A 15,169-nucleotide genomic window follows, 5' to 3' on the forward strand; every position below is an offset into this window, starting at 1 on the left:
TTGGTGCCAGTGGGGGAGTGAGGTTAATGTGGCTTAAGGACCGTGCCTGGTAGGTTGTCCAATTCAACATATGGTTCTTACCCGTCATTGGAAAATTGACCTTTAGGCCTTAGCCTCCTGTCTTAGGTTGATACCACTGCAATTGGATCATACCGTCACTGATTACCGGTCCAGCATATAGCAATTGGCCCCCAAATTTAGACCATCACTAGCAGAAGGGAGGAGGATACAGAAATGCCATGACACCAAGCCAATTGACAGCTCCTTTGGAAAAATTGCATCACTGGTGATACCATCAGCAAAGATATGCCAGCATTACCACAATTAACATGTGGTGCGCTGGCAAGGAAATAAAAATTGCATCACTGGTGACACCATCAGCAAAGATATGCCAGCATTACCACAATTTGCTGCACTAAACGATAGTTACATAGTCTAGGCAAGTTCTGCAAGCGGTTCAAAGTGGAGGAATCTATCAATATGTTTGTCTCCTCCCAAAATTTATTTCCTCCCAAAGTAAGTTGACTCCTTGATTGAGCATACTTGTTGAGTTATATTCATTGGAATGAGGATAGGAATTCTGGCAATGATGCTAAAGAGACATTATCCTGAAAAGAATTATTAAATATAATGAAATGGAAAGGTGAAAGTAAACAAACAGATCTGTTAACCTCCTTTAAAAACAATCCTTAACAGCTGTTTACCTGATTTAAATTAGTAAACAAACAGATCTGTTAACCACCTTTAAAAACAATCCTTAATAGCTGTTTACCTAATTTAAATTAAGCCATTTAAATCACGTGAATAAAAAAAATAATAATTTGGATCCATTTTTTCATGAGCGCTCCTCATATATGATATATGGACATACGTACACACAGACATACAACACAAAACACAAAAGTACAACACATAAGACAATAATAAAGGCCTTGTAGCTTTACCTAGGTGAAATCTCCATTGAAATGTTTAAAAACTCCACAGTCAAAAAATAAAACTGGTCAAAAAAACATTAACCTAGGTGTGTATGAGCTCAAAAAATAAAAATAGAACCTTATGATGTGGAAAAATGCAATAATAAAATAGATATTTAAAAAAGCATCCTGGTTAATTACTGTCACAGATGTAAGAATGGCCAAGCTGGAGCTCTGGATATCAGCTGTTATGGATTTGAGTCAAATCATCTTCTTTTTGATCTGTAGAAATTGCTTTAGTTAGTCTTTCTGGAATCCAAATCGGTTGTTGTTCTTCCTGTGGAAAACCAAAAACAGAACCCCGACTCCAGACAATCACTGGGTCAGGACCTTTCCATTGTCCTGTTAGAATATCTTTCCAAAGTACCTTAGGCTTATGAACATTTTTTGGATACATATGTCTTTCCGCAGCACTAAGTCCTGATGAATCCAAATTTAAAAAGTTTAGAGTAAAATGGGTAATTTTAAATTTATCTTTGGGGGTATATACCCTTTTCCAATTCCCTCTTTTTCCTTTAATAAGTATATGTTTGTATCTAATAGTTGTCTTAGCTTTTTACATTTTTTATCTGAAATACCTTACTTGACATTTTCAACCATTTTTTATCTTATTTGTATCTTCTAGTTTTTTTTCCCTAAGGTTTATACATTCACACTTAGTTGCTTTTTTCCTCCTAGTTTTCTTTTGTTTCCTATTTTGTGGGTTAAAATTTTTGTCTTCCTACATCTTTTTTATCTTTCTACATCTTCTCTATCTTTTTTTCTTTTTAACTTTCTATACTTCTGTCTTTAAAGTTTCACTTAAAATTTTTAATCTTCTTTATCTAAATATCTTTTATCCTATTATCTTTCCATTTTCATAGTTTTCTTTTTTTTAAGTAATTCTTATAAGATTAACTAGGCTTCGAACAATGCAATTTTTCCTCCGTCATGAAGGCATCTTAACCACCTTCACTTTAACCTTTTAAAGCCTTTCAATTATCATCTATACTGTACTTTTAAATGTACTTTTTTACCACCTACAGCTTTACTCTTTTAAATGAGGCTTAAATTCTGTTTAAATCGCTTAATATTAGTTTACATGGCTGCCCTTCAACCAAAGGCCTTTTTTACTCCATTAAGAAGCTTTGTCTCAATCTGCCATGTACAAATACCTTTTTCTTCTTTCTTCCTTTCTCAAGCTTTTAAAGTAAGTCTAATTTCCTCAAAATCTTTTTAAATGGTATTTATTTTACAACTTTTTACTTTACCACACAGAGATTATCTCATCTAGAACATTTCTTTTTCTATTAACCTTTTATATTAAAATATATTTTCACATCTTCAATCTTTTTATATCTCTTTTTTAACCATTAACCCTTTTTATAAATTCACATTCTGAAACAACCCTTATAAAATTTCTGATTTAGACAAATTACTCCACTTTAATAAGATGAAATACTTTCTTGTTTTTTTATGGTACTATAATACTGTAATTGAAACCCAATTGAAACTTCTTATACTCTTTGTATATAAATTACACATGATAGAATCTTAATTCTTAGTAACCTTGTTTCAGGAAAGACACAGACCAAAGCAATATTAAACCTTTTTCCATTCACCAATTTATGAAAACACACATAATGTTTAAATATATTACCTTATGGAACTTAATAAGTAAAGAACACTTGATTTTATATTTAGTGGTTGATATTTTAACATTTTAGCTTTGTAAATTAATTAGAACTTTGTAGAAACCAAGATCTTAGACAAATGTAGTAAACAGAATTAGCCATCTCTTTCTTGTTGAAGAAAAATCCTTCTACAGTATACCATGGTGGTCCCATTGATATACTTAATAACTTGTCTTTAAAAAGCCATGGGCTACATTTTTGTATTGTATCAACATATGCCCTAATTGTTCTTGGTCTTACTGGGTTGCCTCCTTTCTCTAACAATTTCTCTTCCTTGGAGGCGAACAACTTCAAACTTTGAGTCAACCATTTTCCCCAGTTTGTCTGAGAAAGTTCTAGGAACAGGCAACTTGAAATAAAAACAAAATAAATCAGAACAAGAACACATTGTTTTTTGAAATGCTCACCCATTCTTTTGCTCTCCTTCAGGGGTGAGTAATTTCACTTACCTCCAATTTTTAGACGTTCCCCGTACGGGCCACCAAATGCCGCAGTCTCTGGCTGGGCACAAATCACGAGTCACCACACAGCTTGTAGATTCAAACAGCAATTCTTTATTCCCGAACTCACACCGGCCGTCTACAAACACGTTCTGGGGAAATCCACGTTCTCTGCCCAATTCCACCTCCACTGGGCTTCTGTCTCCCAAAATATACTGTCTGACCCTAAGAACTCAAGAGGAACTCAGGCATCAGGATACGCCCTATTCTAAACGGGGAACACCCTAATCTTGTATTATGCTAAACCGGGAACACCCTAAACACGGATCCGCCCTGGTCCTTGTGCAAGGTCACCTTTCAGGAGTCCTTCCACTAGTCAGCATGGGAGTATGTTGGCAAGGAAATTGTCGTACCTACTTGGCTGATGGCTCCCAGCAATCCTCTTTGTGACTTAACATAGAGTTTATCCTGAAGAATTTTCCATGTGCTTATGAGAAGAACACATATTCTGCTTTTTTTAAAAAAATTAAATGTTCTGTAAATTCTGTTAGGTCCATTTGGCCTTTAGTATAGTATAATTCCTAAGTCTCTACAATGATATTTTTGTCTGCAAGATCTATTGGTGAAACTGGGGTACTGGAATCCCCAACTACTACTGTATTGATGTCTACCCTTCCTTCTAGATTTAATAATTTTAGTTTTATATAATTGGGTGTTCTGTCATTCGATGCATATATATTTACAATTGTTATTTTTGCTTATGGAATTGACCACTGTACCACTATATAGCCACTTGTCCTTTGTCTCTTTTTACAATTTTTGACTTAAGTTCTACTTTATCTGATACATGTAAGCTCACTGTTGGTTTGTATTAGCCTCTATGTGTCTTTACCAGTGAGGTGCGTTAATTGTAGGTAGTGAATCATTAGGTCATGTTTTTATTAATTCACATTTAATACAGCTAGTTTAAATATTTTAATTGGGGATATTAATCTATTTATTTTCAAGATTATTACTGACAGGAAAGGACTTTGTGATTTTGGTGATTTTTCTTTTCTGGTTGTTGTGGTGGTTGTTTTATTATTATTATTTTTAATTCTTTGTCTTCCTCTCTTATTGTACAATTTTGTGATTTGGTAGGTTTTTGTATTGATATTGCCTGATTTTTTCTGTTTCTCTTTTGAGTTTCTGCTTTTCTGAATTATGCTTTTGCATGTTCATGATGATGGTTATTATCCTTTGTCTCTTGATGTTTGGATTTTTTGAAGCATTTCTTCTAAGGCCAGTCTGGTGATGAGTAATCCCTCAGCTTTTGCTTGTGCTGTAAAGTCCTTATATGTCCTTCATTCTGGAAGCCAGCTTTGCTGTGTATAGTTTTCTGTTAAGAAGTGTTTTGTTTTTGAGGATTTTCAATATATCATAACATTCTTTTCTGATATGTAAGGTCTTTTCCAAGAAATCTGCTAGTCTAATGGGGATTCCCTTAAGTGTGCTATTTTCTCATTTGAGTTTTTAATTTGGTTTATTAAAAGGATACACATGGGAAAAAAAAAAGAACTCAAATTGGGACTATATGCTGATGACATGATTCTATACCTAGAAGACCCTAAAAGTTCCACCAGAAACTTCTAGAACTAGTAAATAAATTCAGCAAAGTAACAGGATATAAAATCAGCAACATAAATCAGAGGCATTTTTGTATATTAGTGACAAATCTTCTGGAAGGGAAATGAGGAAAACTACCCCATTTACAATAGCCTCAAAAAGAAATAAAATACTTGGAAATCAACTTAACAAAAGAGGTAAAAATGTCTATATAATGATAATTACAGAATCCTAAAGAAAGAAGTCAAAGAAGACCTTAGAAGATGGAAAGATGTACCTTGCTCTTGGATAGGCAGAATTAATATTAAAATGATCATACTAAAACAAGCACTACACAGATTTAATGCAAACTTATCAAAATCCCAAATGGCATACTTCATAGAAAGAGAAAAAGCTGTCATGAAGTTTATCTGGAAAAATAAGAGACCCAGAATAGCTAAAGCAATTCTTACCAGGAAGAGTGAAACAGGTGGCATCACTATATCAGACCTTAAACTATACTACAGACAATATTAACTTAAACAGCATGGTACTGGCACCAAAACAGACTGGTAGACCAATGGTAGAGAATAGAGGTCACAGAGACTAACCCATAAAATTACAGTTATCTTATATCAGACAAAGGCGCCAAAAACATGCATTGGAGAAAAGACAGCCTCTTCAACAAATGGTGCTGGGAAAGCTGGAGATCCATATGCAACAAAATGAAATTAAACCCCTATCTCTCAGCATACACAAAACTCAACTCAAAATGGATCAAGGACTTAGGAATAAAATCAGAGACCCTGCATCTAATAGAAGAAAAAGTGGGCCCTAATTTCAATGTAGAATTAGGCCCCAACTTCCTTAATAAGACTCCTATAATGCAAGAATTAAAACCAAGAATCAATAAATGGGATGGACTCAAACTAAAAATCTTCTTCTCAGAAAAAGCAACAAAATGTGAGGTGAATAGAGAGCCTACATCTTGGGAGCAAATCTTTACTCCCCACACATCAGATAGAGCACTATCTCTAGGGTATATAAATAACTCAAAAATCTGACCACCAAAAAGACAAATAACCCAATCAATAAATGGGCCAAGGACCTGAAGAGACACTTCTCAGAAGATGATGTACAATCAATCAACAAACACATGAAAAAATGTTCATCATCACTTGCAATTAGAGAAATGCAAATCAAAACCCTCTAAGATTTCATCTCACTCCAGTCAGAATGGCAGCTATTTTGAAGACAAAGAACAATAAGTGTTGGCAAGGATGTGAGGAAAAAGGTACACTCATACGCTGCTGGTGGGGCTGCAAATTGGTGCAGCCAATATGGAAAACAGTATGGAGATTTCTTGGAAAATTGGATGGAACCACCATTTGACCCATCTATCCCTCTCCTTGGTCTATACCCAAAGGACCTAAAAACAGCATACTACAGGGATACAGCCACATCAATGTTTATAGCAGCACAATTCATAATAGCTAAACTGGAACCAACCTAGATGCTCTTCCATAGATGAATGGATTAAAAAATGTTGCAAATATACATAATGAAATATTACTCATCAATAAAAGAGAATAAAATCATGGCATGTGCAGGTAAATGGATGGATTTAGGGAGGATAATTTTAAGTGAACTCAGAGAATCCCAAAATAACAAATGCCAAATGTTTTCTCTGATACAAGGAGACTGATTCATAGAGGAGTAGGGAGGGGGAGCATGGGAGGAATAGATGAACTCTAGATAGGGCAGAGGTGGGAAGCAAGGGAGGGGGAATAGGGAAGGTGATGGGCATTATTATCCAAAGTACATGTATAGAGACACAAATTGGTGTGAATATACTTTCTTATACAACCAGAGATATGAAAAATTGTGCTGTATATGTGTACTATGAATTGTAATGCATTCCACTGTCATATATAAATAAAAAATAATTTAAAAATAAAATAAAATAAAAACAAATAAAATAAAGGTATTGTGTCCATCACAACTAAAAAAATTTAACAAACTCAAATAGATATAATGGTTATGCAGTTTCCCAGATATTTTATTTATCATATAAAAGCTTCAAAGAAGTTAGTTAAAATGTGTTCAAATAACATGCTTAAGGAATAAAAGTAAGATAGTGACTTATGAAAATTCTATAAAGATGTAGGTATTCTAAAATATAGCCATATGAAAAATTGGGAATTGAAATAGAAAATAACTGCTGCATAAATTGATTAAAGTTCACAGCCGCACATTTGATTTGGCTGAAAAAAGAATTGATGTAGGATTCGCGCGGCCTGCCCTGCGGCTACAGACAGCGGGGCGCCGCAGAGAAGCGATTAGTTAGCAAGCAGGGAGAAAAGTGGCTGCGATTCTGTGGAATCCCGCCGGCTGAGCCTGCACTGACCCCCAGGCTGAGTACGGGATTCCAGATGGTGAAGGAAGCAGTACAGTTCTGTCTCCCACAGCGGAGACTCCACCAAGGAAATCAGCAGCCACCATCTTGGAGAGCTGAAGTGACCACCGCCACTCTTGGACAGATTGCAACAATAAAACAGGTGTGTTACTCAGCTCATCCTTCATACATCAGGGAAGTCTCATAAAATCTTTCCTAGGCTTTCCGGGGGAGGGAGTATCAGAGCGAGCCTGCAATAAGACTCGGGCAAAACTAGAGACACCTGATCTTCAACTCCCCCTCCCATCGGCAGCCAAAACGAAATCTGTCTAGCCAGCGCTGGGGGAGGGGCAAGCGGAGAAAATCAAAACAATAGAGTGCGGGGGTTCCCAATAGCCACCCTCCACACCCAACAAACAGCCGGCCCAGAGTACGGTTTGAACTGCTGAGAGCCGTCACTTAGGGGAAATCTGGTCTAGCAGGAGAAACCAAGACTAGCAGGAGAAGCCAGGGGTCTAGAGGCCAGGCCCTGGCGAATGGGCGGCTGGAAACCGCAGGTCTGCCAGCGACAGTCCACCGACTGTCCTCGTAACTGGGCGGCTGGAGAACGCCTGCCCGCTGGCTACCGACCGCACAACTGGGTGGCTAGAGATCGCCTGCCTGCTGGTGACAGGCGGGCCCGCTGCCTGTGCAACTGGGCGGCTGGAGTCCACCCCCCTGCCGGCGACCAATCACCCGCCCACTGCCTGCGCGACTGGGCGGCTGGAGATCGCCTGCCTGCCGTGACCGGGAGCTGAAACCAACCAGAGACATTCCAGTCACACCCCCCCTAGTGGGACACCCCGGCAAGGAGCCTGGGGCCCGTCATAGCAGAGAAGTGACGTCATTGGAGCTCGGCTGTCGGAATTCCTTCCCAGCGGAATCCATGTTAGCAGGCGTAGTTTACCAACACAAAGGAGAGACAACAGAGATATACAAAACCAAAACAAATCTATAGAAGAGAGCAGAAACACAGCAATCAAATAGAGCTGGAAAGTAACGTGAACATCATGAGAAAACAAGGGAAAAAAGGAGTACAAACAATGCAGAATAACTTAATTCTACAGGAAGACCTAGAAGCATCAAAAACAGGGTTAGGGAAAGAACTCAAGGCATGCCTAACTCAAATGGAAAGGAATATTAGAGAAGACATGAGACAGCAAGTCCAAGCAATAAAAGTATATTTTGAAAATGAATTAAACAAACAAATTCAAATGGCAAAGAACGAGCTTTACCAGGAGATAGAGATCTTAAAAAAAATCAAACAATAATCCTAGAAATGCAGGAAACTATAAACCAAATTAAAAACTCAAATGAGAATATTACAAATAGACTAGATCAAGTAGAAGTCAGAACATCAGATAATGAAGACAAGGTTTATCAACTTGAAAAGAATATAGTCAACACAGAAAAGATGCTTAAATCCCATGAGCAATCTATTCAAGAGATATGGGATGTCATAAAAAAACCAAATTTGAGAGTCATCGGGATAGAAGAAGGCATAGAGATTCAAACCAAAGGAACGGACAGCATACTAAATGAAATAATTCTAGAAAACTTCCCAGAGATGAAAGATGGAATGGATTGCCAAATCCTGGAAGCCTACAGGACCCCAAACATTCAAAACTGTAATAGACCAACTCCAACACATATCATTATGAAGATAGCCAACATACAGAACAAGGAGAGAATATTAAAAGCTACGAGAGAAAGGAGGCAGATTACATTCAGGGGTAAACCAATTAGGTTAACGACTGATTTTTCATCACAGACTTTGAAAGCGAGAAGAGCCTGGAACAATGTATTTCAAACGCTGAAAAATAATGGCCTCCAACTAAGAATACTGTATCCAGCAAAATTAAGCTTCAGATTTGACAATGAAATTAAAATCTTTCATGATAAACAAAAGCTAAAAGAATTCGCAGCAATCAAACCAGCACTGCAAAGCATTTTGAGCAAAATACTACAAGAAGAGGAATTGAAAAATTGTGCCCAAAACTAACAGTGGGAGGTATCTCAGTAAAGGGGGGGGGAAAAAAAACCAAAAAGTAAAACTAACCAAACTAAAATAAATAAATAAATATACATGACTGGAAGTACAAATCATATTTCAATTGTAACCTTAAATGTTAATGGCCTAAACTCACCAATCAAGAGACATAGGCTAGTAACCTGGATCAAAGAAACAAATCCAACAATATGCTGCCTTCAGGAGACTCATATGATAGGAAAAGACATACACAGGCTGAAGGTAAAAGGTTGGGAAAAATCATACCACTCACATGGCCCTCGGAAGCAAGCAGGAGTGGCCATACTCATATCAAATAAAATCAATTTCAAACCTAAGTTAATCAAAAGGGATAAAGAAGGACACTATATACTGTTAAAAGGAACCATCCACCAACAAGACATAACAATTATCAATTTGTATGCACCAAACAATGGAGCCGCAATGTTCATAAAACAAACTCTCCTCAACTTCAAGAGTCAAATAGACTACAACACAATTATAATGGGTGACTTCAACACACCGCTCTCGCCATTAGACAGATCCTCTAGACAAAAACTGAATAAAGAAACTATAGAACTCAACAGCACAATCAATAACCTAGACTTAACCGACATATATAGAATATATCAACCATCATCAAGTGGATACACGTTCTTCTCAGCAGCACATGGATCCTACTCAAAGATAGACCATATATTATGCCATAGGGCAACTCTTAGTAAATATAAAGGTGTGGAGATAATACCATGCACCATATCTGATCATAATGGAATGAAATTGGAAATCAATGATAAAAGAAGGAAGGAAAAATCCTACAACACATGGAAAATGAACAATATGTTACTGAACGATCAATGGGTTTCAGAAGACATAAAGGAGGAGATAAAAAAATTCTTAGAGACAAATGATAATATAGACACAACATACCGGAATCTATGGGCCACAATGAAAGCAGTTTTAAGAGGAAAATTCATTTCTTGGAGTTCTTTCCTCAAAAAAAAGAAAAACCAACAAATAAATGAACTCACACTACACCTCAAAAACCTAGAAAAGGAAGAGCAAAACAACAGCAAATGTAGTAGAAGACAAGAAATAATTAAAATTAGAGCAGAAATCAACGAAATTGAAACAAAAAAAAACCATTGAAAAAATCGATAAAACTAAAAGTTGGTTCTTTGAAAAAATAAATAAGATAGACAGGCCCCTAGCCATGCTAATGAAGAGAATAAGAGAGAAAACTCAAATTACTAACATACGGGATGAAAAAGCCAATATCACAATAGACACTGCAGAAATACAGAAGATAATTAGAAAGTATTTTGAAACCCTATATTCCAATAAAATAGAAGATAGTGAAGATATCGATAAATTTCTTAAATCATATGATCTGCCAGATTGAGTCAGGAAGACACACACAATTTAAACAGAGCAATATCAAAGGAAGAAATAGAAGAAGCCATCAAAATACTACCAACCAAGAAAAGCCCTGGACCGGATGTATACAGCGGAGTTTTACAAAACCTTCAAGGAAGAATTAATACCAATACTTTTCAAGCTATTTCAAGAAATAGAAAAAGAAGGAGCTCTTCCAAATTCATTCTATGAGGCCAACATCACCCTATTCCCAAAACCAGACAAAGACACTTCAAAGAAAGAAAACTACAGACCAATATCTCTAATGAACTTGGATGCAAAAATTCTCAATAAAATTCTGGCGAATCGAATACAAAAGCATATCAAAAAACTTGTGCACCACGATCAAGTAGGATTCATCCCTGGGATGCAGGGCTGGTTCAATATACGGAAATCAATAAATGTTATTCACCACATTAACAGACTTAAAGATAAGAACCACATGATCATCTCGATAGATGCAGAAAAAGCATTCGACAAAGTACAGCATCCCTTTATGTTCAAAACACTAGAAAAACTAGGGGTAACAGGAACTTACCTCAACATTGTAAAAGCTATATATGCTAAACCTCAGGCTAGCATCATCCTAAACGGAGAAAAACTGAAGGCATTCCCTCTAAAATCTGGAACAAGACAGGGATACCCTCTATCACCACTTCTATTCAATTTAGTTCTTGAAGTACCAGCCAGAGCAATTAGACAGACAAAAGAAATTAAAGGCATAAAAATAGGAAAAGAAGAACTTAAATTATCACTATTTGCGGATGACATGATAATATATTTAACAGACCCAAAAGGGTCTACAAAGAAACTGCTAGAGTTAATAAATGAATTCAGCAAAGTGGCAGGATATAAAATCAACACGCATAAATCAAAGGCATTCCTGTATATCAGCAACAAAACTTCTGAAATGAAATGAGGAAAACCACTCCATTCACAATATCCTCAAAGAAAATAAGATACTTGAGAATCAACCTAACAAAAGAGGTGAAAGATTTATACAATGAAAACTAGAGAACCATAAAGAGAGAAATAGAAGAAGATCTCAGAAGATGGAAAAATGTACCCTGTTCATGGATAGGCAGAACTAACATCATCAAAATGGCAAAATTATCCAAAGTTCTCTACAGGTTTAATGCAATGCCAATCAAAATCCCAATGGCATTTCTTGTAGAAATAGATAAAGCAATCATGAAATTCATATGGAAAAACAAAAGACCCAGAATAGCAAAAGCAATTCTAAGCAGGAAGTGTGAATCTGGAGGTATAGCGATACCAGAGTTCAAACTGTACTACAAAGCAATAGTAACAAAAACAGCGTGGTACTGCCACCAAAACAGGTGGGTGGACCAATGGTACAGAATAGAGGACACAAAGACTAATCCACAAAGTTACAACTCTCTTATATTTGATAAATGGGCTAAAAACATGCAATGGAGGAAGGATAGCATCTTCAACAAATGGTGCTGGGAAAATTGGAAATCCATATGCAACAAAATGAAACTGAATCCCTTTCTCTCGCCACGCACAAAAGTTAACTCAAAATGGATCAAGGAGCTAGATACCAAATCGGAGACACTGCGTCTGATAGAAGAAAAAGTTGGCTACGATCTACATACTGTGGGGTCGGGCTCCAAATTCCTTAATAGGATGCCCATAGCCTAAGAGTTAATTACAAGAATAAACAAATGGGACTTACTTAAACTAAAAAGTTTTTTCTCAGCAAAAGAAACAATAAGAGAGGTAAATAGGGAGCCTACATCCTGGGAACAAATCTTTACTCCTCACACTTCAGATAGAGCCCTAATATCCAGAATATACAAAAAACTCAAAAAATTAAACAATAAGATAACAAATAACCCAATCAACAAATGGGCCAAGGACCTGAACAGACACTTCTCAGAGGAGGACATACAAACAATCAACAAGTACATGGAAAAATGCTCACCATCTCTAGCAGTCAGAGAAATGCAAATCAAAACCACCCTAAGATACCATCTCACTCCAGTAAGATTGGCAGCCATTATGAAGTCAAATAACAATAAGTGTTGGCGAGGATGTGGGGAAAAGGGTACACTTGTACATTGCTGGTGGGACTGCAAATTGGTGAGGCCAATTTGGAAAGCAGTATGGAGATTCCTGGGAAAGCTGGGAATGGATCCACCATTTGACCCAGCTATCGCCCTTCTCGGACTATTCCCTGAGGACCTTAAAAGAGCATGCTATAGGGATACTGCCACATCAATGATTATAGCGGCATAATTCACAATAGCTAGACTGTGGAACCAACCTAGATGCCCTTCAATAGATGAATGGATAAAAAAAATGTGGCATCTATACACAATGGAATATTATGCAGCACTAAAAATGACAAAATCATAGAATTTGCAGGGAAATGGATGGCATTAGAGCAGATTATGCTAAGCGAAGCTAGCCAGTCTTTAAAAAACAAATGCCAAATGTCTTCTTTGATATAAAGAGAGCAACTAAGAACAGAACAGGAAGGATGAGCATGAGGAAAAGACTAACATTAAACAAAGACGAGAGTGGGGAGAGAAAGGGAGATAGATGGGAAAGCATATGGAAAAAGTAGGAGACCTTCAATGTTACACAATATTATAAGAGGTTGTGAGGGGAAAGGAGGAGGGAAAAAAGGGAGAGAATTAAACAACAGCAGAGGAGCTCGAGAGGGAAGATGGGAGGGGAGGGGAGGGGAGGGGGGATAGTAGGGGATAGGAATGGTAGCAGAACACAACAGTCACTAATATGCCATTATGTAAAAATGTGAGTGTGTAACAGATGTGATTCTGCAATTTGTATTTGGGCAAAAAATGGGAATTCATAACCCAATTGAGTCAAATGTATGAAAGATGATATATCATGAGCTCTGTAATGTTTTGAACAATCAATAAAAAAAAGAATTGATGTATGTGAGCATAGAATAATTCAAGTTATGAAACAGGAAGAATGGGAAAAAATGAAAGAAAAATGAATAGAGCAGATAAAACAGACACAGGGATCATCGTGGAAGAGACTGATAGTTGAGTGCTTTCCATAAAGTTCAGGGTACAGGAATGTCAACTCTCATAACTTCTGTTTGAAAATGAATGTCCCCAGTGATCTGCTTCTTCCAGCCAAACCCTATCTGCTTAAGTTACCACCCAGTAGCCACTATTAATCCGTCAAATGATTTAACTCACTGATATGTTTTGAGCACTCATAAGCTAATCATAACCCCTCTGAACACTCCTGCATTGCCTAACATATGAATTTATCTCCCACCTAAACCTTACACCTTACTGCAATATTTTACTTGGGATGCTTTTCATGATCTCTGTCAATCAAGACTTAGTACTAAACAAACCAAAAATTTTCTCTCCATTTCTCCTAGAAAAATCAAACACTTCAATGGAGTATTTCAAACCACATATATTCACTAAAAAATCACATCACATGTAGCAGAGTTACTCCGGTTTGCTTGCAGAGTATTTGCAGATCAATGTCCAAGATTAACTGCAGTTCATTGCCCACAACAAGAATTTTCACAAAGTAGATCATTAACAGATTTAACTAGAAGGCACCTCAGCAAAATCTCTCTCTCAGTGATTTAAAGAAAACAGCCACCCAAGTAACCTGAGGATGACTAGGGAATATTAGCTTTGTGGACTTGCCGCAGAGGTGAAGAGGGGATGATGACACTGCTCAGGGTCAACAGCCTTTGCTGTGTCACAGTGAGAGAGGATAGAACACTTTGTTCTTTGAACTCATCTAGATACGACCACTTTGCTTTCAGTTGGTGAGGGTCATTCAGCCACCATGGCCTTTCAGGACCTCCTGGATCAAGTTGGTGGTCTGGGAAGGTTCCAGATAATCCAGATGGCTTTTCTTCTTACCTACAATGCCATGGCACAGACTCATCTTTTATTGGAGAATTTCACTGCAGTCATCCTTGGTCATCGCTGCTGGGTCCACATACTCGACAATGCCACTGTCTCTGACAAGGACACTGGGACCCTCAGCCAAGAAGCCCTCCTGAGGGTCTCCATCCCACTAGACTCAAGCCTGAGGCCAGACAAGTGTCATCGCTTCATCCACCCACAGTGGCAGCTCCTTCATCCGAATGGAACCTTCTCAAACATGAGTGAGGTGGACACGGAGCCCTGCGTGGATGGCTGGGTATATGACCGGAGCTCGTTCCTCTCCACCACCGTGACTGAGGTAAAAGGCTTAATTTTTCACTCATAAGTAATTGACCTGGGTGTGTGGAAACAATGAAAATAATGAACATGCTTTGAGCCTTTAATTGCTGTGTGGGAGTTGGTTCTTCTTTTCTTTTTTCAGAAACTACTGATTTTTTTTTAATGCAATTCAGGGAACATACTTAGGGTAATGATAAAAAACAAATAGGAGCCTACTGTCATGGCACTTTGATCGAAGCGAGTAAGTCATGTGTCTTGTGAAAATTGTGATATTTAGCCAGTAACACACTGTCTTGATTGCCAATTGAATATGGAGGTGGGTTGACCAAAACCTGCATACCCTGACTGAACTCCTATCATATGAGAAGATTTACAGTAAAATTTTCAGAGTCCTTCAATGATGGTGGACTGTGGCCAAATTAGAGGACTTCTTAGTTAAAA

The 15,169-nt window shown here is 37.4% G+C and overlaps 1 protein-coding gene and 1 pseudogene across 1 annotated transcript in view; both read left to right on the top strand.

The window, feature by feature from the left end:
- LOC143390566 (organic anion transporter 7-like) overlaps positions 1-7,018 on the top strand; it is a 33,508-nt pseudogene extending 26,490 nt beyond the window's left edge.
- Positions 7,019-14,345: 7,327 nt separating this feature from the next.
- LOC143391919 (organic anion transporter 7-like) overlaps positions 14,346-15,169 on the top strand; it is a 31,890-nt gene continuing 31,066 nt past the window's right edge. The window contains exon 1 of the mRNA XM_076844710.2: positions 14,346-14,747. Coding sequence (XP_076700825.2) covers positions 14,346-14,747 — 402 coding nt within the window. The remainder of the gene's footprint in view (positions 14,748-15,169) is intronic.

The sequence above is a fragment of the Callospermophilus lateralis genome, chromosome 2 (assembly GCF_048772815.1).
Source record: "Callospermophilus lateralis isolate mCalLat2 chromosome 2, mCalLat2.hap1, whole genome shotgun sequence".
Lineage (NCBI taxonomy): Eukaryota > Metazoa > Chordata > Mammalia > Rodentia > Sciuridae > Callospermophilus > Callospermophilus lateralis.